The following is a 27,391-nucleotide window of genomic DNA, read 5'->3' as shown; positions in this document are numbered from 1 at the left end:
TTTTTTTTTTTTTTTTTTTTTTTGAGACAGGGTCTTACTCTGTCACACAAGCTGGAATGCAGTGGTGTGATCATGGCTCACTGCAGCCTCGAACTCCTGGGCTCAAGCAATTCTCCTGCCTCAGCCACCCAAGTAGCTGGGACTACAGGTGCGTACCACCACAATGGACTAATTTATTTATGGGGTCTCCCTATGTTGTCCAGGCTGGTCTTGAACTCCTAGCCTCAAGTAATCCTCCCACTTCAGCCTCTCAAAGTGTTGGAATTACAGGCGCAAGCCACTGTGCCCAGCCTAAATTTTCCATTCTTATGAAACATCTAGGTGAATTTTTTTTCTGTAGGTTGCTCCACGTCCTATTCCCTACCTACACATCCCTGCTAGTTCCACCTGATGCCTCACAGCTGTCCACAACCACCTGATTGTTACAAATTTAGCAGATTTAATACTATTAATAATATGGATGTGAGCTTTTTTTTGTTTTTTTGTTTTGTTTTGTTTTTGAGACAGGGTCTCACTCTGTTGCCGAGGCTGCAACGCAGTGGCACAATCTCATAATCTCTGCCTCCCAGGCTCAAGCCATCCTCCTACCCCAGCGTTCCGAGTAACTGAGACTACCAGTGCACACCACCACACCTGGCTAATTTTTGTGTATTTTTGTAGAGATGGAGTTTCGCCATGTTGCCTAGGCTGGTCTTGAACTTCTGAGCTCAAGTGATCTGCCCACCACAGCCTCCCAAAGTGCTGGGATTACAGGCGTGCGCCACCACAACCAGCTGATGTGAGCCTTTTAAAAGAAGAATTTGGCCGGGCGCGGTGGCTCAAGCCTGTAATCCCAGCACTTTGGGAGGCCGAGATGGGCGGATCACGAGGTCAGGAGATCGAGACCATCCTGGCTAACATGGTGAAACCCCATCTCTACTAAAAAATACAAAAAACTAGCCGGGTGAGGTGGCGGGCGCCTGTAGTCCCAGCTACTCGGGAGGCTGAGGCAGAATGGCATGAACCCGGGAGGCAGAGCTTGCAGTGAGCTGAGATCCGGCCACTGCACTCCAGCCTGGGCGACAGAGCAAGACTCCGTCTCAAAAAAAAAAAAAGAAGAAGAAGAATTTTTCATTCCTCTAATAAAGTTGATTAAACCTAGCAAAATTGGATAAATTCCTTAGGAAAAAAGCCAATACCCCATCACTCGATAGATATTTGACTGAATGGCTAAAAGGATATCATTTAGCACTCCACTTACAAAAGGTTGCTAACTCTTCCTTAAAGGAGAAAAGCCTCACTTTTTCCTAAATGAGCTAGTTCTGCTTACTCCAATCTGCAAGCAGGCACATTCAGTATCTGACTTGCTTTATTTTAGTGGCATCATGCCATGCACATAATGGTCAATAAACATTTCTCAAATAAACAAATAACTAAATAATATTTGGGGATTCCCCCAAGGTCAACAGAGGTTTTGTGCATGGTATTAAGAGCATGGGCCTTGGACTGAAAAAAAGAAAAAGAAAAAAAGACTTAACTCAGTTACCAATATCACCAGTACCAGCTGTATAACCTTCAGCAAATTACTTAATGTCTCCAAATCACAGTAACTTCACCCATCTTATCAGCTTGTTGTGAGAAATTAACACAATTAGATAAATTCTGGCATATAGTAGGAATTACGTGTTCCATCATTCACACAATTTGAAAAAGGCCAAAGACTGTCACCATATAATCCTCTTCTAATTCATACTGCGATAACTTTATCAGGTGCTATACTCCTAGAATTTTCTTTATTCTTCTACAACTAAATTCCCCCAACAAACAATCTGAACAGTAGCAATGAAAGGGAGTTTAAGGTGGGGGGAAGGGAGAAGGCAGTAATACAGTTTTTTGGTCATATAGTAATTTATATTTTCAAAAATCTTCAGTGTTTCACTATCTTAAATGAATATTTATTCTGTTGTTCCCTCTAATTTCTTTCCTCCTGTTAAAAAAAATGAGTTTTATTAACTCCAATCTCATGTGGATTTGAGTTTACTCAGGCTGAGATTTAGTAGAACATCTGTCTCCAAAGAAAAACAAGTAACATTCTTCTCAAACTCCCGAGAAGACCGTGTAGGACAAGTATATGAAGCATTTATAAAATTCACTCCAGTCCCAACTGCTACCTTCCACTGTGAATTAAAATTCATACCATTATTGTCCAAGTTTGTTCTGACACTTGATTTCTCTCTGTGAATGTTACTAGAATTAACTTAAGCTAGGAAAAACAAAGGACATAGTTTTACCTACAAGCTGATGTCATTAACTATACAGATTTTTTTTCCACTTAAAAACTTGTTGCAAAACCAGTTATTTTCTTTAAACAAGAATCTTCCATTTAAAGTTCTTAAACCTATATTTTAAATTACTATAAGGATAGAATGTTTGCTTGAAGAAAAAACAGAGAGATGTCAAGTTCCCGAACAATTTGTTTTCTTCAAATCATGGTATTAGTGAACCTTGTAAATTAATAATACAATACACAAAAAGCTACAATGGATCAAGGAAAAAGATGACATTTATAGAATGGTCTCATCAGTGGAAAATAGGCCTTTCCAGAAACAATACGAATTCTTTCTCCTAACTCAGTCTGTTAGGAAAATTGCCAAAATCCCTTCAACTGTCTACTCAATAAACAATCAGTAAATAATTGTTTACTTCCCAGTATGTAAAGCATTCTGCTGAAATACTAGTAGTATCTCTGTTTAAAGGACTTTTTTTTCAGTTTCAGAAGTTTCTCTACTGATAACATACTGGGATATATTTGGGCCATGCTCTCAAGGAACTCTTTTTCAGTCTAAAAAAATTAGACAAATATAAAAGGAAAGACCTTGAAATTTTCAGAACTCCAATTCCTTGTTTCGAACATTCTTAGGACACAATAAAGATCAAAGACAAGGAGCAAAATGTTTCAGAGTGTAATTTGAAGGTCTGATCTCTCTGAACCAGCCCCTTAGCATTTTCATCTTCATGAAGCTATGCAGTTTCCTCTGTTGTTTCTTAAGCAATACCTCATTAAGTGATTTTGTTTTCCTAATTAAAATCTCCCTGAAGGAAGTGGGTATACTTCTATACTACTACTGAGAGTATAAACTGACACATCTTTCTGAAAGGCATTTTAGCAATATACCTCAAAACTATTCAAAATGTTCTTTTGGCTTTCAGAAACAGCTGAAACCAGAAGTTTAGACAGTGTTTCCAAAGCTATGTCTGTCTCTTCACTTTTTGACTATCCCTGCCTCAGCTTGTGTTGAATACTCAGAGACTCTCTAAACACAGTAAGGAAAACACACACTGGCAGCCTCAACTTAATCACAGTATCTTACCTTAGTCATCCTAGTGGGAAAAGACAGGCGTGCCAGTTTGTTCCAAAAGAAAACACCCAAGCTCTAATTGACCCACCTTAAAGTAGAGGGTAGGGTAACTGGGACTGAAACTTTCCCTGGAACCATAGGGAAAAGAAGGCATGGTTCCCAAAGGAAGGGATGCCAGGAAGAACATTCACATATGTCCATATAAACATACATATCCTTGACCCAGCAGTTCCACTTTTATGATGAAAATGTAGCACTATTATTGTGTACCAGACACTGTTTGACTTTACATGAAATAACTCATTTAATCTTCACAATATCTCTATGAGGTAGATACTACTATTTACTATCATCCAATTTCATGAATGCAGAAACTGAGACAGAAAAATTAAGTAACTTGTCTAAAGCCAGAACTACTAAGAGGCAAAACCAAGAATCAAGCCCAGACTATGTGGCTCCATCCCACATTTTATCTATTTTTGTAGAAACGGGGTCCCACTCTGTCACCTAGGCTAGAGTATAGTAGTGCAATCATAGCTCACTGGAACCTCAAATTCCTGGTTTGAAATGATCCTCCCACCTCAACCTCCCAACTTGCTGGGATTACAGGAGTGAGCCACCACATCTAGTTCATCCCACACTTCTAACTTTTCCACTACTAAACTTTACTGATCCTGAGAAATTAAAAATCAATGCAAAAATCTGGCTAGAACAATTCATCACAGCACTATTTATAATAGCAAAAATTTGAAAATAAAATTGTCTAATCATGAGATTGATAAACTCATTTAAATTATATATTAAAATGATAAAAACATTTTGTAGTTAATAAAAATTAATGTTATTATGTTTTATATACACAAAGTTGTCCCTGGAACAACTCAAGGGTTAGGTGCACGCAACCCTGTGCAGTCGAAAATCTACATATAACTTTTGACTCCCCAAAAAACTTTACTAATAGCCTACTCTTGACCAGAAGCCTTACAGATAATATAAACAGTAGATTAATACATATTATTAATGTTTATATGTATTAAATAATGTATTCCACAATAAAGCAGACTAGAGAAATGAAAATGTTATTAATAAAATCATAAGAAGAAAACACATTTACTATTCATTAAGTGGAAGTAGATGATCACAAAGGTCTTCATCCTTATTGTCTTCATGTTGAGTAGGCTGAGGAGGAGGAAGAGAAAGGGTTGTTCTTGCTGTCTCAAGGGTAGCAGAGGCAGAAAAAGATGTGTATAAGTGGACCCACGCAGTCCAAATCCATGTTGTTGAAGGGTCAACTGTATACAGAATATGGAAAGCTTCCAATAACATGAAGTTAAGTTTTAAAAACACAGCTTATATAAATGGATAGATGCTATAAACACGTATTTAAGAAGTAAAATTAGGCTGGGCAGGGTGGCTCACACCTGTAATCCCAGCACTTTGGGAGGCTGAGGCAGGTGGATCATGAGGTCAGGAGATCGAGACCATCGTGGCTAACATGGTGAAACCCATCTCTACTAAAACAGAAAAAAAATTAGCCGAGCATGGTGGCAGGTGCCTGTAGTCCCAGCTACTCAGGAGGCTGAGGAAGGAGAACAGCATGAACCCGGGAGGCAGAGCCTGCAGTGAGCCAAAATCGTGCCACTGCACTCCAGCCTGGGCGACAGACTGAGACTCCATCTCGAAAAAAAAAAGAAAAAGAAAAAAAGAAGTAGTAAAATTAATGATACATATATATGTATATGGATGCACACAAAAATCTCTGGAAATACATATGTTAAAATGTCAGCAGTATGCCACTTCTTACCCACTGGAGTGGTTATGATCAAAAAGACAGAATAACAAGGGAGTAGCAATTGCAAAATCAAGGACAGCAATCTTGATTCTTTAGGAGAATGACAAGTAGTTCACTATAGCTAAGGCTTTACTTATTTACTAGTTACTCGCTACTCACACAATTTCCTTCAGTCTTGCAACAATTTCTTCAATAACTTCAAACCTCATGAGCCACAAGTACAAACAACCCTGGGCAAACACGGTGATTTCACCACACCATTTCTTTAAAATTATTCATTAAAAACAAAAAATACCAGGCCAGGCACACTAGTTCACACCTGTAATCCCAGCACTACCAAAGTGCGCACTCACAAGTTCAAGACCAGCCAGGGCAACATGGCAAAAACCTGTCTCTACTAAAAATACAAAAATTACCCAGCCATGGTGGCATGCACCTGTAGTCCCAGCTACTTGGAAGGCTGAGGTTGGCTTGAGCCTGGGAGGCAGAGGCTGCAGTGGGCTCTGTGCAGATGACACCACTGTACTCCAGCCTAGGCAACAGAGCCAGACCTTGTCTTAAAATAACAACAACAATAATAATAACAAGAGGCCAGGCACAGTGGCTCATGCCTGTAATCCCAGCACTTTGGGAGGCCAAGGTGGATGGATCACTTGAGGTCAAAAGTTCAAGACAGCCTGGCCAACACGGTAAAACCTCATCTCTACTAATACAAAAATTAGCCAGGAATGGTGACCCATGCCTGTAATCCTAGCTACTGTGGAGGCTGAGGCAGGAGAATCACTTGAACCTTGCAGTGAGCCAAGATTGCGCCACTGCACCTCAGCCTGGGCGACAGAGTGAGATTCCGTCTCCAAAAAAAAATAATAATAATAACTAAATAAATCCCTGGAGTGAGCCTTTATGTAACATGTAAATAGAAGACCATTTTGTTTTAGTTTTTGAATTAGATTATTTGATAACTAATCATTCTGTTTAATTATTAGTAGAAAGAACAGACCCATTATACAAAGCGGAGTCAAATGAAAGGGATAGGACAGCTTTCAGAAATCATTACTTCAACTTAACTGCACAAGTTAAATCAGTCCAGGATCTAGATGTTTTTGAACTCGAACTACTGTTTTTTAAAAAACTGCTTCAACATTCATGCTTACTATGTAATAAAAATGGTATCATTATTTGTTCAGATTAAAATCAAACAGGAAAGACTGCAATGAATCAGTTAAAAATAAATATGAGCACATACTTCTAGAGAACTTATTTTTCTTGTAAAAGAAACAGAAAATATAAAGCTTATTTAGCTGTGCTTTGATTTGTACATGAATGTTATGACCACGTTTCTAGGTAACATCAAAGTTTTGTCGATGCTAGGACCATGGGTGGCAAACAGGTACAAACACAAAGATGTCCTTTCCCACACTGCTGGATGTGTGTACCTCTTCTTCTTGTGCTAAATTATAATGTAGCAGACCAGTTAGTGCTGTAGTTTAAGGCCTTGGATAAGAAATGGAGTATCTCCTGAAGCATAGTCCTGGTATCAATCATACAGAAAAGAAACAGACATTTGAATGGAAAATTAGAACCAGGAAAATGGACCTCATTAGATAGACCCGACAGGAATGGGCTGTCTGTCTGGCCACCATCTAGGGCCTAGACTTAAGGAAACATATTGACAGGCAGACCACAAACTAGGCAGGGTGGAATCCCTTTAGGACACTACAGACTGAAAAGGAGGAAACTATACCTTGTAAAACAGACAACTGACTTAAAAGTTATCCCCTGGTTTCATTATCTTATTTTTAACCTTTAGAAAACTTTTATTTCACTGCTGCAGCTGTGCCTCAGCAAATAAAAGGATGAATGATTTGGCAGTGGGAGTTAGGCCAGAAGGTTAGGAAAAAGTGGCACTCCATGAGATCACTGGAGAAATAGAAGAATTGGAGCTTTGAGTTCAAGCCAATCCTTCCCATGTGGAGGCAGGCGCTCCTTCCCCTGCCAACCTTGGAGGACTAGGGTTTCCTTTTATTAAGAGATTTTAAAAGTTTCTGTTCAGGTACCTAGAACCAAATTCATTGTGACAAAATCTGAAGAGATATGGACTACATTCAAGAGTCAGCAGGTTTCTGTAGAGTTTAAAATTATAGGGTTTCATTTTATTAAGGGTTTCATTTTATTAAGATAATTAGAAAGTTTCATTTTATTAAGAGAATTAGAAAGTTGCAGCCAGAGTAGTGGCTCACACCTGTAATCCCAGCACTTTGGGAGGCCGAGGCAGGCAGATCACCTGAGGTCAGGAGTTCGAGACCAGCCTGGCCAACACAGTGAAACCCCATCTCTACTAATAATACAAAAATGAGCTGGGAGTGGTGGTGGGCACTTGTAATCCCAGCCACTCAGGACGCTGAAGCAGGAGAATCGCTTGAACCTAGGAGGTGGAGGTTGCAGAGAGCCGAGATGGTGCCACTGCACTCCAGCCTGGGTGACAGGACAAGACTCCATCTCAAAAAAAAAAAAAAGAATTAGAAAGTTTCTGTTCAAGTACCTAGAAACAAATTCATTGTGACAAGATCTGAAGAGATATGTACTACATTCAAGAGTCAGCGAGTTTCTGTAATGCTTAAAATTTTTAACAAGTATGTATTACTACAGTAAGTAAAACAGTTTAGCATAGACACGTCAGTGGAAGCAATATGCAAATGAATATGCAGGAGCATGCACCAGAAATGTGCAGCAGAACCACCACCATCCTGGTTATGAATTATAAGTAAAAATTGGGTAGAAAAATAGATGAGCAGCAGTTTCCAAATCACATGGACACATGAACTCAATAGCCAGGGAGAAAGAATCAGTCAGAAACTAAGTCTATGAGGAGGTAAAGTCAAATGTGACTAAAACAAAACACACAGTTTGTAGAGAAAGGAGACCAAGAAAAGAGAGAGAAGAGAAAAAAAAAGAGAGAAAGAACACCAGACAATCAATCTGAAAGCAAATGCAATTAACCTGGTTCCTTTGAAAGCCAGTACTTTTCCCAAGGTGTTGCCCCCATTTGTGCTTGTAACTATAAAAGCACAATATGGCTTTAAAAGTCCTTAGTGACAAAACTCTAAATTCTAAGACCAAAGTATATTTTATTCTCTGTTGGAGCATCTTGATGGGTATGACACCCATCTCCGCATGATTTCCTACTTACACAAGATAAAACTAAAATATTTTAAGTTATTTGTAGGATGTACTGAATATTGTTTTACTATTCATGTTCTCAGTTTCTACGGTAAAACACATGTATACCTTACAAAACTGAAATTACTTTTTACTTACATGACTTGTCATTAACTTGTATTCTATGGTTTAATATTCTATCATTAATCTAAAAAAAAAAAAGTATCCCAATCCTCCTCATTTCCAAGGCTGCAACACAATCTTAAAACAAAACAAAAAATCCAATACACTAGAAGGGGTAAAACAAAAATTGCTTCTTGGGGAACTATTCATTATTTCAAAATAAATATTTTAACATAAAATTCTATAGGCTCTATCCATTTTTAATCATACATATCAGTGAGAGTCTACTAGGTGACTTCTTAAGTCAACATTTAAGAGTAAGGAAAAAAATGTGATGTTTCATTGCTGTCTCTAAATTTATATGGTATTCATAACACTACAGATTACAACACACTATACAGGTTTCAACATTTGAAAATTCTCTGGAGTTGTAATACTGCACTACAGATTACAACATGCTGTACAGGTTTCAACATTTGAAAATTCTCTGGAGTTGTAACCATAGTTAAAAGCAAAGCATTAAATTCAAGAAGCTTGAAAAGAAACAATGTTTTCTGAGAATGATCTTCTAACAGTAGTCAATTTGCATAGTTTTTTACTTTCTGCAAAACACTGTACTGATAAGGGGAAAAATTATTTTCTACCATAATTAGGAATCTGGACTTACCTGTTATGCCAAAAACAGCAACCACACTTTGCAACAAAAAAAATTTGCAAAAGCATTTTCAATCTTCCTGACTACCAAAGTTTCCACTACCAAAGAGATACGGACTACATTCAAGAGTCAGCAGGTTTCTGTAGTGTTTAAAATTATAGGGTTTCATTTTATTAAGGGTTTCATTTTATTAAGATAATTAGAAAGTTTCATTTTATTAAGAGAATTAGAAAGTGAAAACACTTTTAAACCTTCCTGTGTAACAAGTCTTAAATTTTCTTTTATTTATTTGTATCAATTTTATCATGTGTGGCTGCCAAAATATCAAGAATTTCAACCCCAGAGATGAAGGACAGACGAAACACAATGTAAAGTGGTTGGCCTGGTAAAACAGTTGGAAAAAAACCTGTTTTGGCTGCTCTAATATAATCTTCATTTATTACTTACTAGTTTTTCTCTTGTGGTCCCAATATTCCAGCCAAATTGAGAATCTACTCATTGTTTATCAATTCAGTGCCTTTGCCACTACTCATCTCAACCTCCCAGTCCCCACAATGTATTTATAGACAAAAGTTTTGATTTAAAGCCAGAAACTGTGTTCAAGTTTCATTTAATCCCTTTTAATTCCATTCATGATCAGTATGAACATGGGCAAATTATTTAACCTTTATGCACCTTCAAGGATAACTTAGTGTAACCATGAAGAGTCGATGCAATAATGTGAACACACTCAATTTTTTTAAATTAATGAATATTCAAACTGATAGTCTCTGCTTATAAAGCAAGGGTATAGGGAAATAAATGTAGACTGTGACACTAGATCCAAAAAAAGTATCTACTGGTTGTTATCAATATAATAATACGGAGAAAACAGGTGGCACTAGTAATTTAAAGTTAGAACAAAGAACACAACACAAATTAAAGCCTTTCTTAAAACTGTGTAAAGCAGGCTTGGCACAATGGCTCATGCCTGTGATACCAGCACTTTGGGAGGCCAAGGCAGGAGGATCCCTTGAGGCCAGGGGTTCAAGGCCAGCCTGGGAACATAGGAAGACCCCCATCTCTACAAAAACATTAAAAAAGACAGTGCCACTGCACTCCTGCCTGGGCAACTGAGTGAGACCCTGTCTCAAAAAAAAAAAAAAACAAAAAAAAAAACAAAAAAAAACTGTAATCCCAGCATTTTAGGAGGCCGAGGCTGGCAAATCACTTGAGCCCAGGAGTTTGAGACCAGCCTCGGCATCACAAAGACTCTGTCTCTAAACAAGCAAACGAACAAACAAAAATCATGCAAAGCTATATATCTGTCTTCCAAGGAATTATGAACTTTCTACAGCATATTTTTCAATGAAGTATTTACAGTGGATGCTGATTTAACTTATAATGTTGAGAGAATGATTTCTATTTCATATATTTGGCTTTTTGAATAATTTTGTTTGTTGCAAAATAAAAAATTAAGCCTATTTAGCACTGTTCTATCCAGATAAATTTCCTACTATTTACAAACTACTATTATTATTAAAACCGCATGAACCATTGTGTTTGTGGTGAGTTGAACAGCGTTTTCCAAAAATTCACGTCCATCAGAATCTCATAATGTGACTTTATTTGGAAATATGGTCTTTGCAGATATAATTAGTTAAGGATCTTCTGATGAAAATAATCATGGATTTTTAGGGTGAGCCCTAAATCCAATGATTAGCATCTTTATAAAAGAAAGGAAAGGGAGATTTGGACACAGTAACAGAGAAGGTGGCCACGTGATGAGAGAGAAAGTGATCAGAGTTATGCTACCACAAATCAAGGAACACCTGGGGCCACCAGATGCTGGAAGAGGGAAAGGAAGGATCCTTCTCTAAATCCTTCAGAGAGACTGAGGACCACCTGTCACCTTAATTTCAGACTTCTATTCTCCAGAATTGTGAAAGAATGGTGTTTGTTTTAAACCACAGGTTTGTAGTAATTTGTTACGTCAACCCCAAGAAACTAGCACAGTGTTGGAGCTTAACTAAGTACTACTGTTAAAACATTTTTGGCTGGGCGCGGTGGCTCACGCCTGTAATCCCAGCACTTTGGAAGGCCAAGGCGGGCGGATTACCTGAGATCAGGAGTTTGAGACCAGTCTGGCCAACATGGTGAAACCCTGTTTCTACTAAATATACAAAAATATTAGCCGGGCGTGGTGGCAGGCGCCTGTAATCCCAGCTACTTGGGAGGCTGAGGCTGGAGAACAGCTTGAATCAGGGAGGCAGAGGTTGCAGCGAGCCGAGACTGCACCCCATTGCACTCCAGCCTGGGTAACAAGAACAAAACTCCATCTCAAAAAAAAAAAAAGAAATACAATTCCAGCAACACAATGATTTAATCAATGCCTTCACTTTCCTAACAGTTTTTAATAAAAATGATCTTTATCATATTGGGCATAACAACCTATAATATACAAATTAACCCACAATTGGGAATAAAACTACTCAAAAAGTTATTTCAAGGCTGGGTGCAGTGGCTCTGGCACACTCTTGTAATCTCAGCACTTTGGGTAGCCAAGGTGAAAGAACGGCTGAGGCCATGAATTTGAGGCTGCAGTGAGCTATGATTGCACTTCTGCAGGTATTCCAGCCTGGGCAACAGAACAAGACCCCGTCTCTTAAAAAAAAAAAAAAAAAAAAAAAAAAAAAAAAAAAAAAAGCCAGGCATGGTGGCTCACGCCTGTAATCTTAGCACTTTGCGGGGCTGAGGTGGGTGAATCACCTGACGTCAGGAGTTTAAGACCAACCTGGCCAACATGGTGAAACCCTATCTCTAATAAAAATATAAAAACTTAGCGGGGTATGGTGGCGGGTGCCTGTAATCCCAGCTATTCAGGAGGCTGAGGCAGGAGAATTGTTTGAACCTGGGAGGCGGAGGCTGTAGTGAGCTGAGGTCGCAGCATTGCATTCTAGCCTGGGCAACAAGAGCGAGACTCCATCTCAAAAAAAAAAAGTTATTTCAAGAGGTTAGGTCTCTTGGAATTCATTATTTAGATACTAATACCTGAAATTTAAAAGCTTACCCTGAAACTTCTTGGCACCCATCACCACTATCTTCCCAATACCTCCCTGTCCGTTAGTGCTAAGTTTACCTGTAGATTTCCAGTTTTATTATATGCCTATGTGACTTGTCACCTCCCACAGTGTCCTTACACCTGATCAGTGATATGTTTTTTTGTTTGTTTTTGAGACAGAGTCTCCCTCTGTTGCCCAGGCTGGGGTGCAATGGCGCGATTTCAGCTCACTGCAACCTCCACCTCCCGGGTTCAAGTGATTCTACTGCCTCAGCCTCCTGAGTAGCTGGAATTATAGGTGCACGCCACCATGCCCACCTAATTTTGGTATTTTTAATAGAGACGGGGATTTCACCATGTTTGTCAGGCTGGTCTCAAACTCCTGCCCTCATGATCCGCCTGCCTCGGCCTCCCAAACTGCTGGGATTACAGGCCTGAGCTACCACGCCCGGCTGATCAGTGATATGTTTTAATGCACATCATTATAGAATACAGTTTTCAGTATCATTTATCTGAAATGTTTGGCATCAGAAGTGTTTCAGGATTCCTTTGGATTTTTAAATATTTGCATTATACTTACCGGTTGAGTATCTCTAATCCAAAAATCTGAAATCCAAAATGCTCCAATGAGCATTTCCTTTGAGCGTCATGTCAGTGCTCAAAAAGTTTCAGATTTCAGAGTATTTCAGATTTTCAGATAGGGATACTCAACCTGTATCTCCAAGATTAATGAAATGACAATTTTATTTTCCAAAGCACATACTCTTAGAGGGGATGACTAAGAGCTGGACTGATATATTTGTATCCCCAATACATGTGCTTGAGACCCTCACATCCTAAGGAACTTTATTCCTATACATACTATCCCCATTTTCTCCAGCATCAACTGTTCTCATTCCATTGATTTCCACTCTTCTGCCTTTAAAATGGTCACATCTATTCCACACATTTTTAAAAATTCTCATTGGATCTTATTAAGTCTGAAATTTAATTCAACAAACATGTTACTGAGAGCAATAAGCCAGGTAACTCTGGGATACAAAAAATTGTCTTTTACCCTGAAGAATAAGCATTCAAAGTTTTCCAACCAGATACTCTTACCTCCCAAAATCAGATTACTGAAACAAATCATCTTAATATGCTGCCTCTACTTCCTATTCTTCATCCTGCTAAAATTCTGCAATATGGTTTACAATACAGCATTCCCGCTGAAACAATTTAGGGGTAAAACTACCCTTGATACAGCATGGTGTACTGGAGTATGGGCATGAGAAAACTTCTAGGACAGGATTTACCACTCAATAGCTGTGTAACTACTCACAGGTAACAACTGGGGATTAGGGGTGGGGGAGGTGGGCAGCTTTCACTGGTTTCTCCTTACCCAAAAATTGGACAGAAATAGAGTATGTGTACAATTAACTTTCAGCCCTAAAGTCTTGTGAAATGCAAAGCTTTTCATTAACTCCTCATCTCACTGATCACTATCTGCCACACCTGACACTAAGAAATATTCCTTCACTTTCTATGACTTTTCTGATCTCGCCTTCTTCTGTGTATCTGGATTTAGATTAGCCATATGAAGCAATAAACTCAAATTTATAGTGGTTTAAACATATAAGATTATAGCCTTTCATGTCAAAATAAATAAATAATTTTAAAATTCATATTAAAATAATAAAATAAATCCAGAGGGTAGCTATCCAGGTCTGCTATGACAATCCCACTATAAGTCATTAGGGACTCAGGTTCTTTCTAGCTTTTTGCTCTGATATACCTAGGGTTTGGGCCTTACCCTCTTGGCCCAAGATGGCTGCTGGGCTGCAGCCTTCATATCAGAATGCCAGCCTTAGGAAAAAGAAAAGCTTGGAAGGCATACCCTCACCCTTTAAGAACACTTATAGGATACTACATTCATCATTTCCACTTACATCCAACTGACCAGAACTTATTAACTGCTTATAGCTGTCAGAAACTTGAAAACAGTCTCTCTTCGGCATGTCCACATGATTAGTCAAAACCATCAAGGAGAAGAATCGCCACGGAGAACCAAATGTCTCTTCCAAACTCTCTAAACCCTTCTATGGTTCCTTTTCTTTTACATCCTCTTATCAATAGTGTTTCCAAAGCTTGGTTCTTGGTACTCTATTCTTCTGTCTCTATGCCAACTTCTTGGGGACACCTACACAATGTCATAACTCTATATACCCTAATGACTCTCAAGTCTTTGCACCCAGTCCTTACCTGTCCCATCTTTTGAAGTCTCCACTTGGATAGCTACAAAATAAACACCATTCTATGTCAAGCGCACAAACACGAATAAGTAATTTTAGAAGAAAAACATTCTCATTCTTCCAATGTAAGTCAACATCACAAGTACCCCAGACTCCCAGATCTGCAATTTTGAAGTTGCCTCTGACTCCTCTTTCCATTTTCAACAAGCCATGAGTTGCAGGTCATATTAAACTTCTAAAAAGAAATGAAACAAACTGGACTACATGAGGTTTATATAGCATATGACTTGGGGCATGCATTCATCAAAATGACTATGGCCCCCACAACTCTACTATAATGTTCTAAAGTTATCCCAATTATTAAATCCATAAGCCTATTTTTAGTCCTTATTATACATGACATTTTCAGCACATTTGACATTTGCTATTTCCTCCTCCTCAAAATTCTCTATACCCAGGGTTTCCATGAGACCATATCATGCTATATTGATTCTTTTGCAATACCTCTGACTACTTCTATTTAGTTTCCAGGCTGCCACTGCTTTATCTACCTTTTGAATATTGATTTTTCTCTGAGTACAATTCTGAGGCCACCCTTCTTTTCACTCTATGCACATTTCCTACGCAATCTCACGTTTTTCTTCATATTTGACAATCAGCTGGCTACTGACAATTGCCAAGTTAAATCTCTATCTTCACTTTTCTCCTTGCCTCCTGACTCACATGTCTAAACACCTAAATGATATCTCTACCTTGATTATAGACTGTCACCTTTCACTCAGTATTTCCTTCCCTCATCCAAATTCATTTCTTCTCCTGAATTCCCTATTTGTATCCATAGCATCATGACACATATTACCCAAGCTACAAACTTTGTTAGCCTCATCCACTCTTTCTACTTTACCCCTCACATTCATTCATTACTAAGTTTTACTAACCTCAACTTTCAAATTTCTCTAGCATCCACACCTTCCTTGCCATTTCCACCATAAAAATGCTTGAGCTTTCTCATTCTGGTCTTTCTCCCTTCAGTTCATTGCCATTTGAGTCACATTTCTGTTGTTTATTGCTTTTTAAGAGCTACCATTTTTCAAAAGACCCTACCATCTATAGATTCAAGGCTAAATTCTATAGCCTGATGTACAGAGCTTTTCCCAATTGTCAACCTACTCAAGCATCAAAGCCTATCTCAGTTTCCATCTACATTCACTTCTCCATTCCTGTAACAAGACATTCACACACACACATTTTTCCTCTATGCCTTATAATCTCCTCTGTCCTCTTTTCCACATAGCAAATGTTTATGCAAACTATACAACTTGGTTTAAACATCACCTCTCATAAGAAGTATTCTCTTTTTCCCTCAGTAAAGTGGGTCCATCCTCCTGAAATAATTTATCATTACTTGCATCAAGATTCTGTCCACTAATGACTAGGTTAGGGATAGAGTTTTAATCTTTACTCATTTGTATCTAGCCTAGCACTTAGCACAATGCCTGGAAAGCAATAAATAACTGTTAAATCGGTGAATCCCAAATGGTTCTTGACAGGTGGCAACAAACAGCAACTAGAAAATACCAACTACTTCAGGGGAGAAAACTCAAGCTATGTATTACAATGGTTTAATAACAATCAATTATCAATTTTTACAATGTCTCAAAATGTATTTCAGGTGTTATACATAAATTTACATTCTAGCTTATCTCACTTATACTGCTTAAATACTGATTAAATGCCTAAGAAACATGTCAAACATTCTCTAACATACTTAAGCAGATTGATATAAAAAAATACAAGAACTTCAAATGATTAACATAATTGACTCCAGATGAAATACCACCAAGATAAATGAATTATAAATGTATTAATGAACAGCAGAAATAAAAAAAAAAGTAAAGGCATATAAAATAATTAACCCAGGTAGTCATTATCAATTTTTCTGGACAAATCTCAGTAAAAGAAAGTAAAAACAATAAGAAAAATATGGTTGGCTAAATAACCACATATTAGAAGCTAATGATATTTCCTAATTATTCTGCCATAGTACACAGGCAGAGTCAGAAAAACAAAGTCTTAATTTCAAATTATCAAAATCAAACTGTCATAAAAAATCAGTGGTTTTCAAGCTATGTTCTCCTCAGCATAACAGCATCATAAGAACACAAAACTGGAAACAAGGTCCAATAGTGAAGTGACTAAGTTAAAATGATACACTCAAATTATATAATAATACAGCCACTGGACATTATGTTTTTCTAAAATTTTATAAAATAAATTTTCCTTATGTCATTAATAGTTTTTAAAAAGATAGTAAGGGTATCTTTCTATCTTTCTTATAGCTTTTTTAATTGAACTTTTAATTTGAGATAGTTGCAGATTTACACATAGTTGTAAGAATTAATACAGAAACCATGTACCTTTTACCCAGTTCCCCCCATTGGTGACATCTTGCAAAATTAAATTACAAAATCACCACCAGGATATAATAGAATCCACCAATCTCATTCACATTTCCTCAGTTTTACCTATACTCATTTGTGGTTGTAAGTGTGTATTTAGTTCTATGCAATTTTATCATACATGCAGATATATGTATCCACCACCCAGTCAAAATATAAAACAGTTTTATCACCATAAAAATTCCTCCCAATTACCCTTTTATAACCACATCCACCTCCCAACCTCCTTTTTTATAGCTTTTTTCCCCATATTTTCAACAACTGTGTGTTCATTCTGTGTTATCTTTGTTAACTACCTATGATGTACCAGGCACCCTTCTTTCTATATAATTCAAACAGCATGCATTACCTCTTTTTTCCAGTTTGTAAAATAAATTTTTCAAAAGACAAGGGGTTTTTGCTTTTGTTTTTGAAACGGAATCTTGTTTTTTCACCCAGGCTGGAGTACAATGGCACAAACAAGCTCACTGCAGCCTCGACCTCCTGGGCTCAAGTAATGCTCCCACCTCAACCTCCCAAGCAGCTGGGACTACAGGCATCCATCACCACACCTGGCTAATTCATTTTTATGTTTTTTAAATTTTTAGTAGAGACGAGGTCTCACTATGTTGCCCAGGCTGGTCTCAAATTCCTGGGCACACGTGATTACCTACCTCAGCCTCCCAATTATAGGTGTGAGCCAACTGCACCCAGCTGTTTTTTTTTTTAATCCAATTATAAAATATAAATATTTAAAAATTCAACTGCAAGTACTGTTAATTGCAAAGACACTTTAGGAACAAAAATAAAGAGTGTATCATTTGGCCAGTGAGGTGCCTCATGGCTGTAATCCCAGTGCTTTGGGAAGTTTAGGCAAAAGGACTGCTTGAGGCCAGGAGTTCAAGACCAGCCTGGGTAACATGGTGAAACCCCATCTCTACAAAAAATACAAAAATTAGCCGGGCATGGTGGCGTGCACCTGTAGTCCCAGCTACTCGGCAGGCTGAGGTGGGAGGATGAATTGAGCCCGGGAGATCAAGGCTTCAGTAAATTGTGATTGTGCCACTGTCTTCCTACCTGGGCAACAGAGTGCGACAAAAGGAAAAAGGAAACGGAAGGCAAGGCAAGGAAGAGAGGGGAGAGGGGAGGAAAAAGGGAGGGAGGGACAGACTTGTATCTAGAATTAGAAAAAAAAAAATCTCAATAATACTGAGGCAGGAGAATAGGGTCTGGTGGCAGGGAACCTAAGGACTTTGTAGAACTAAATCAAACAGAAAAACCCCAACTTTCTACATCCAAGTAAATAATTGTGTAACTTCACTTCAGCTATGTCAGGAAACATCTTCTTTATTTGCATAGGGTGTACACCAAGTAAATAACTGTAACTTGACTTCATCCTTTTCATTTACATAAGGCGTACACAGCACAACCAACAAGAAACCTCTACAGGGTATTTAAACCCCAGAAAATTCCATAACCAGCACTCTCAAGCTGCTCGCTCAAGCTCATTCCCATCCTGTGGAGTGTACTTTCATTTTAATAAATCTGTGCTTTTCTGTCATTGCTTTGTTTGTGCATTTTGTCCAATTCTTTTTTCAAAACACCAAGAACCTGGACACCCTCCACCAGTAACAGTAAGAAGTCAAACAACCCAATAAAAAGAGCACAAATTTGATCAGACACTTTACAAAAAAATACACAAATGGCAACAAGCACTTGAAAAGGTGTTCAACATCATTAGTCACCAGGAAAACACAAACTAAAACCACAAATGAGGTATGTTAAGAGAGTAGATCTTTTTTTTGGAGAAAAAAAAGCCTGTTGCCCACACTGGTCTCAAAATCCTGGACTCAAGCAATCCACCCACCTCAGCGTCCCAAAGTGCTGGGATTACAGGTGTGAGCCACTGCACCCTGCCAAGAGAGATTTTAAATTTCTTCACCATAAACACACATACACACACACATAGGGTAACTATGTGAAGTGATGGGTATGTTAATTACCTTGATTGTGTAATCATTTCACAATGTATACATAAAACATCACACTGTCCACCATAAATATATATGATTTTTATTTGTAAATTACACCTCAATAAAGCTAGGCAAAGTTTTTTTTTTTTTTTTTTTTTTTAAGACAGAGTCTTGCTCTGTCGCCAGGCTGTAGTGCAGTGGCGCAATCTCGGCTCACTGCAACCTCTGCCTCCTGGATTCAAGCCATTCTTCTGCCTCAGCCTCCCAAGTAGATGGGATTACAGGCGACCGCCACCACCCCCAGCTAATTTTTGTATTTTTAGTAGAGACGGGGTATCACCATGTTGGCCAGGATGGTCTCGTTCTTCTGACCTCGTGATCCACCCACCTCGGCCTTCCAAAGTGCTGGGATTACCAGCGTGAGCCACTGCGCCCAGCCTGTTTTGTTTTTTGTTTTTGTTTTTAGTGAAAGCAAGTTTATTAGAGAAGTTAACAAAAAAAAAAAAAAATGGCTACTCCACAGGCAGAGCAGCCAAAAATATTTTTAAGTAATAGATTAAATTTAAAAAGAGGGCCGGGCGCGGTGGCTCAAGCCTGTAATCCCAGCACTTTGGGAGGCCGAGACGGGCGGATCACGGGTCAGGAGATCAAGACCATCCTGGCTAACACGGTGAAACCCCGTCTCTACTAAAAACTACAAAAAAAACTAGCCGGGCGAGGTGGTGGCGCCTGTAGTCCCAGCTACCCCGGAGGCTGAGGCAGGAAAATGGCGTGAACTCGGGAGGCGGAGCTTGCAGTGAGCTGAGATCCAGCCACAGCACTCCAACCTGAGTGACAGAGCAAGACTCCGTCTCAAAAAAAATAAATAAATAAAATACATTTAAAAAGAATAACTAGAACTCTCACATGTTGCTAGTGAAAATGTAAAATGGAACAGCCAATTAGGAAAGTTTGTCAGTCTTATACAAACAAGACACTTATGACCTAGCAATTCTTCTCCTACATATTTACCCAAGAGAAATGAAAACAGGAACATATAAACATTCAAAGAATCTGTATGCAAATGTTCAGGACAATTATGTTCACCATAGCCCAAAACTAGAAATTCAAGTGTCCTTCAACTGGTGAAAGGATAAATCATATCATACTCAGCAATAAAAAGCAACAACTGTCAGTAAATACAACATAGATAAATCTCAACTGTATGATCCTAAGTGAAAAGCCAGACATAAAAAAACTGTATACTATTTATATGACATTCTAGAAAAGACAAAAACATACAGACAGAAAACAGATCAGTGATTGCCAGATGGTCGAAAGGGAACTGACTACAAAGAGGCATGAGCGGACTTTTTAGAAGCATGAAAATGTTCCCTATCTATCTATCTACCTACCTATTTTTAGAAACGGAGTCTCAATCTGTCACTCAGGCTGGAATACAGTGGAGTGATCATGACTCACCGCAGGTTCAAACTCCTAGGTTCAAGCAATCCTCCCATCTTAGCATCCCAAGTAAATGGAACTACAGACATGTGCCACCACACCAGGCTACTTTTTTTTTTTTTTTTTTCAAAGATGGGGCTCACCATGTGGTACAGGCTGGTCTCAAACTCCTGGCCTAAAGCCATCCTCCAGCCTCAGCCTCCCAAAGCATTGCCATTATAGGTATGAGTCACAGCGGCCAGCCCTATATCTATACCTTGATTGCAGTAGTGGCTACACTAATGTATATATTTATCAAAACTCACTGAAATGTTCACTTAAAAGAGTAAATTTTATTGTGCGTAATTTATACTTTATTAGACATTGTTATGGGATCTTTAGGGTGTCACTTTTCTGGCCAGAAACCTGTGGCCGGTGGCGCCTCTGCCCGAGTTTTGCTCAGATCCGCTAGGCTTGCTCTACCCACTCGGCCTGGTAGGCTACACTCAGCTCACGCTACCAGCCTGGACCCCATGCCTCCAAGAAAGACTGGAGTCAGGCGTGGAGCAATGAGGGGTATGTAAGCCGGCATACAGTCTGGCCACTGCGCAGTTAGACATGCCAGCTGCTGCCACAGGGTGGGCAGCTCCAGGTACTGGCATGAGTGCCAGCTCTCTGCAAGGCTGTGGCTGGACCAGGTGCACCACAAGCAGCTTCCCTGGCCGGCACCGGGGAATGCCGTGAAACTCAGAAGCTTGAAGATGCCAGGAACCATAGGGCCCCAAAGATGGAGTCACAGCCCTAGCTTGGGGAGCTCCCAGGTCTGGGCTCCCAGAAGGGCCACCACAGCTCTTCTCCCCCTTCCTTCACCTGCAACATGGTGAGCAATGGGCATGTTTCAGCTCTGCTTGTGTTACAGCTCTTTTACCCTCGCCATTCAAGGGTCCCAAGTTCTTGTCCTGTGACCAGGAAGAATGAGGTCCTCAGGTAACAAGTGGAGGGTGAGCAAGACAAAGAGGAACTTTATTGAGCAACAGAACACCTCAAAGACCCACAGGGGGCAGCTCTACTCTGTAGTAGGGTATCCTGATGAGTGTTCAGCTCCTAGCAGAGAGGGCAGCTCCTTTACGCAGGCATGTCACCCAGCAAGTATTTTCTCATCGGTGAGAGTGGTTCCTCTCTGCAGCTGGTCATCCCAACAGGTGTTCAGCTATCAGCAGAAAGGGCAGCTTCTCTCTGCAGCTGGTTGTCCTACTGTCTGCAGCTCTCAGCAGAGAGGTCCTAGAGTGTGTGGCTCCTCTCTGCAGGCAAATTGTCCCATCATCTCTTCAGCTCTCAGCAGAGAGGGTAACTCCTCTCTGTAACTGGTTGTCTCGTCATCTCTCCATTCTCTGCTCTGGGCTGAGCCTGCAACTTTTATGGGCCTCAGAGAGGGAAAAGGGCACGCCGATTGTCTATTGGTGGGCCCAGAAAAGGTACCACAAGTCCTCACTCTAGTCCATAGGACTGGCAGCCTGGCCCCCAGCCTTCAAGCCCTCCCCGGCCTGAAGGTGGGCCTCACCAGAGAACTGCCCACTTCCGCCCAGCAGCCTGTCTGCTTCCTGCTGCCATCCATGAAGCCCAGGCTGCTCGCATCAAGGGGTACCTGCAGGCCTGCGCCAAGCTGCCCTCAAACCCCTCCTATGGTGCTTGTCAGGGCCCAAAGTCCAGAGGGGGCCGAGGAGGCAGGGGCCTAGTGTGTCAGCGCTGACCTAAGTGTGTACACATCTGGCTGGGCTGTGACAGCACCCTGGTTTGGCCCCAACCCCGCTCCGAGATTGGAGCAGGTACCTCCAAGCCTACAAGAGCAGGAGGGATGCCTCCCCTGGCCCCTAAGAGTGCAAAGAGGCCTGGGTCCACAGCTCCAACTTGGGCAGCTGCAGCTGTGTGGGGTGGGGGGCTCCTACTCATGGCCCCCAACAACACAGAGGACTGGGTCCACAGCTCTGACTTGGGTGGCTGCAGCACACCCAGGAGGGCGGGGCTGCTGCCTGCTCCTGGCTTTCATCAGGTCTGTGGAGTGTGCAGCCCCAGCCATGCCCCCTCGTAGCCTGGAGCAGGGGCTCCAGGTTCTCGCTGGGCCCAGGCCAGTATCCAGGGCAGAGGCAACATCTCTACCAGCTCCCCCTTACCCAGCTTGTGGCCCTGCCTAGGGGGATGCCTCCAGGAGCAGATTGTGGGTCCTGGGCCCGGCCCTTGGGAGTGTCAGGCCTGGCAATCACCCTGATGCAGGGTGGAACCCAGAGATGCGGCCCTGGGCGGCCCTGCTCAGAGCCTCACCGTGAGGCACAGGAACCCGGTGCCCTCGGCAGGGTGGATGCAGTGACCACGCTGCTGGCCAGGTACCTGAAGCAGGCACTGCTCCCACTTCCCGCCCCAGACCCCCAAACCGCACCTCCAGCTCCGCCTCCTACTCACACCTTCCCCGCAGCATTAGTGGGCAAGAGTGGTGACACAGGGTCAGGAGCCCGGGAGGCTCTGGGCCTGAGGGCAGGTCCTGCCAGAGGCACGAGGGCGGGGGCGGTACAGTCGGTTTTCTCAGGGACACAGGGCACAGGTGACCCACCAGCATCACTGCTGCTCCCACAGCCACTCCTGACACCACCGCCCGCACCTCCCCATGACTAAAGAAGAATTCTCCCAAGTTAAAAAGTTACACATTTCACTATTGACATTCTACAATTTATACAAGCTTCTGGATTGTGTTACTTAAAAAATTAATCTTCCTTCTCCTTCCCTTCTCCTGCTGTGAGAAGAGCAGTTATCATGGTACCCCTGGGGTGAAGGTGGATCCCTGGGGTGGAGCCTGTCATATTGCCATAGACCAAGAAAGCTAAGGAGGGAGAATGTGTGGTAGGGGAAGAGCCAAACATTTTGCTTCAGAGCCCAAGCATTAAGGCAGGAGGGGAAAACTGGCAAAGGGCACTGGGGTACAACAGAGTGAGGATGTCTTCCAATGGAAGCAGCTCACCGTGGGGTGTCAGAGTCTGAGTGGGGTAAGAAGTGTGTCCACCAACAGTGGAGAGACCAACATGAGGAGTCATAGCCAGAGCGCTGGGGAGGGTGTCACTGTATTGAAGCATGCTGGTATAGACTCTTAGATCCGGAATGGGGTAGGGGGATGGAGGAGATGTAATGAAGAATCCAAGTCCCAGCAGTGAGAGGAATGGATGGCAGTGAAGATGGGAGACTGAACAGTAAGTAAATACATTAAGGACAATGGAAGCCAGATTTCTCACTGTCAGAGAACATTACAATATGAAAAAGGAGAAAACTAGAATAGATCCTGGAATATTTTATTGAAATTGGAGGTATCAGTATGAATGCATAGTTTTCAATATACAGAGATAAATATAGATATAAACACATATGTATGTTTATGCATACATACCTATACTTACCAGGCCTGACCACTAACAGGACCTGGAAGCAGTAACAACCCAACAGCAATAAACATACTAGCCTTGATTGAGATCTTAGCTTCTAAATGTCATTCTCCACTAAAAGGAACCAGGGATCCCTAAATGGCTGATTCCAGAATCAAGGCAGGGAAAGTACAAGATGAGCCAGGCACAAGTTATTGTACCAAAAAGTAAAAAGATGTTCTCAAAGAGTGATGGGGATATACCATAAGAACACAGAAGCCAGCTTGAACAGCTCTCACTGGCCAAATAAAGAACAATTTGAACATCAAAATAAATAATGCTATAGTCTGAATGTTTATGTACTCTCCCAAAATTCATGTTAAAATCCTAACACCCAAGGTAATGGTATTATGAGGTGAGGACTTTGGGAAGTGATCAGGTCTTGGGGGCAGAGCCCTTGTGAATGGGATTAGTTCCCTTTTTAAAGAGACCCCAGAGAGCTCATGTGACCCTTAAGCCTTATGAGGTTAAATTGAGAACATGGCTATGAGGAAGCAGGTCCTCACCAGACACTGAACCTGTCAGAGTCTTAATCTTGGATTTGTCTGCCTCCAGACTGTGAAAAATAAATTTCTATTGTTTGTAAGCCACCCAGTTTGAGGTATTTTTGTTATAACAGCCCGAATGGACTAAGGCAAATAGTAACAGAATATAATCCACTAAACACACATACACACACACACACACACACAGAGAAAACCATGACTCCATGCAGATGTCAAGAAATGATTAAGAGTTTAGTGAGGAACAAGATATTTACATAGCTTCAAAGTACATGACAAAAACAATCAACTATTAACTTTATAGTGGAGAAAACTGACAGATATTACTTATATCAAGTAATCAAAGTAAAAATAACAACAAAACAAAGTGAAATTGTGCACCACCTGACAGGATGCAGTGAGCATCACTTCTGTGATATCCTTCCCAAGCGCATATTCGTATGTATCTAATCATGAAGGAACAGACAATCCCAAATTGAGGGGCAGCCTACAAAGTAACTGACCTGTAATTGTTAAATATGTCAAGGTCATGAAAGTTAGGAGAAGATAAAGGAAATGTTCCATATTGAGGGAGACAAAAGAGACATAACATGAATGCAACACATATTGCTAAACTGGATCCTTTTGCCAGTAAAGAGATTAACAGCACAATCAACAAAACTTGAACCAGTCTGAGAACTAGATGGAGTACTGTATCACTATTCATTTCCTGTTTTGGTTATTGCACTGTGATCATGTAGGAGAACATTCTTGTTTGCAGAAAATGAACATTAAAGTATTCTGGGATGACAGGGCATCAGGTCAGCAGCTTCCTCTCAAATTCTTGGGGGTGGGGGAGAATTTTTTGTACCATTCTTGCAAATTTTTTGCAAGTCTGTTATTGTTTCAACATTGTTGGCCGGGCGTGGTGGCTCAAGCCTGTAATCCCAGCACTCTGGGAGGCCGAGGCAGGTGGATGACAGGGTCAGGAGTTCAAGACCAGCCTGGCCAGGATGGTGAAACCCCGTCTCTACTACAAATACAAAAATTAGCGGGCATGTTGGCGGGCAACTGTAATCCCAGCTACTCTGGAGGCTGAGGCAGAGAATTGCTTCAACCCGGGAGGCAGAGGCTGCAGTGAACCGAGATCGCACCACTGCACTCCAGCCTGGGCCACAGAGCAAGACACCATCTCAAAAAAAAAAAAAATTGTTTAAAAGTGGGGGGGGGCGGCACAATGTCACTAAAAACTAAAGGTTAAAAAACTGATTTCCCACACTTAATCTTGATAAAAAAGAAACATCAGACTATGCAAAATTACTAGGAAATAAAATTTTGGAGCCAGAAGTTTAAAAATTTAATATTTCTCTTTAACAACTGATCTCAATCAGGTCATGACTAGTGAGAGACAAAAGAACATGAAAGGTTCCCACTAAAGGAGAGGAAGTTCTTAGGAGAGGAATAATGAGAGAGACAGTGGACGACGAGTGGGTAGAACAATGGCATTCTGGGCTACCAATGGCTGTAACCATCAGGAAAACACAATCTCAGCATCTCTGAAAAATGAAGGGGCTGTGGAGCTGATATCTAAAATTCCTTGCAAATATGGGACTAGAATTGCCCTGAAATAGAAGTGGTTCCCCAGCTCAATTTGTTATTATATTATGCTTAGCTACACAGGAATACAAAAGAATGCAAATACAGAAATAAACGTGCATGAACCGCGAATTCTCTTAAGTTGTGGAAGTCCATCAATTAAAGTGTAAAATACAATGCATTTGCCCAATTCTTCCTAAGAAAATTCTGTGACAAATAAAAAGAACAATGAAAACACATTAGAGTGAAACAAGATCACCTTCAGTGGTCAGCTGGCTGTCCCTAGTTAAAAGACAAGTCATATCATTGTGAAGTGTCACAATGTGAAGTCACATTTGTCCTGAAAGAATAGGGAGCATTTCCTAGAAAGGTGTAAAAGTGCAAAGAATCCTTTCCCCTTCCCTGGTACTATGCGTTCCTTAGGACGGTCACTAGGCCCCCAACAGCACAGGGGTGAGGTAGCACTGGACTCTCAGCACTTCCTTTCGGAGAGGACAACCCCCTGCGTCACTGGTTACTCATTCAGGATGCAGGGCAGAAGTTTATCCCCGAGGAACTTAGCACAGTTGGCTCCTGCCCTCCCAGCCTTGCGGTCCTGGGCCCAATCCCAGGGCTCTGCCCCGGGTACCCGGCAGCCTCCAGAGGGAGGGTCGCGAGACCCCAACTCGCCTCCGGCCAGCCCAGCGGGTGCACCCAGGGGCTGGGCAGACGCGGCGTCTTCCCTCCCCCTACCGTCATGCCGGCCCCCCACGCCCACCGCCAGGCTCGGCCCAGCCGAGAAGGCCAGACGCCGACCGCCCGCTCCTCCGAGACTCGGCCTGGCCCTCCCCGACGCCCGGCCCCGCGGAGCCCACTGGACAGCGGCCGGGGGGCGGGGAGGCCCGGGGGCGGCACCGCCCCACACCCTTACCTGGCTTCTCGTGGTCATAGCCTACCACGATGAAGTAGTCAGCCAGCCGGGCCATGGCCGCCGCCGCCGCGCTCGGGAAGCGGGTCCCCGTCGCCACCCTCGCCCACCCGGCCCGGGAGGGCTCAGCATTTTCCCTGCAGCGGCAGTAGCGGCAGCGGCAGCGCTTCAGCCATGTTTGACAACCGAGGCGCGCTCTGCGCTTGCGCGGCGCCTCGTGCCCGCTCCTACCCCGCCCCCACCCGTGCTGGCTCGGCTACCCCAAGCCCGGGCGGCGAGCCCACCCCCACCCTCGGCTGGCCTCGCGGACTGCTGCACTTGGGGAGTGGGCGGCCAGGCGCGTTCCCGCCACGCGCTGCCAATGCGGCCCCTGGAGGTGGTTTGAGGCCTGGATGTTGCTTCACGGCCCCCTCCCCCTCGCTCTTTTTCCTAAAGCAGGGGGTCCTTCCTTCCTCCTTCTCTATTCTGTTTGGATTTGGAAGAAGGGACGTGGAGAGTTGAGGGGTCACTTGGGAAACTGGCTGCTTCCTCTGCTCCCCACCACCACCAAAGATGAAATTCTCCCGCCCTCGGTTGGAAGCAAGGAATTTGCACCGACAGGGCTTTTGCTGCATGTTTCCTGTTTATGTTGTGGAGATGGGAATTTTAAAAACATGCCACCGAGCAGACGGGGGAGGGAGAGGCTTTTGCGCAATTCTCCAAGGCGCCTCAGGTTTCAATGCCGGGTGGGCCGGGGGCGGTCGGCCTGGGCTTCCCCCGGAGCGCCCCGGG

At 41.9% G+C, this 27,391-nt stretch overlaps 1 protein-coding gene across 2 annotated transcripts in view; it reads right to left on the bottom strand.

The window, feature by feature from the left end:
* The window catches only part of SBF2 (SET binding factor 2), a 546,407-nt gene extending 519,601 nt beyond the window's left edge, over positions 1–26,806 (bottom strand). For both annotated transcript variants that reach the window (XM_026454017.1, XM_026454018.1), the window contains exon 1: positions 26,624–26,806. In XM_026454017.1, the coding sequence (XP_026309802.1) occupies positions 26,624–26,678 (55 nt within the window). In that variant the 5' untranslated portion in view covers positions 26,679–26,806. The remainder of the gene's footprint in view (positions 1–26,623) is intronic.
* Positions 26,807–27,391: the final 585 nt, after the last annotated feature.

The sequence above is a fragment of the Piliocolobus tephrosceles genome, chromosome 13, assembly GCF_002776525.5.
Source record: "Piliocolobus tephrosceles isolate RC106 chromosome 13, ASM277652v3, whole genome shotgun sequence".
Classification (NCBI taxonomy): Eukaryota; Metazoa; Chordata; class Mammalia; order Primates; family Cercopithecidae; genus Piliocolobus; species Piliocolobus tephrosceles.
This window is presented reverse-complemented; position numbering and strand designations above follow the sequence as displayed.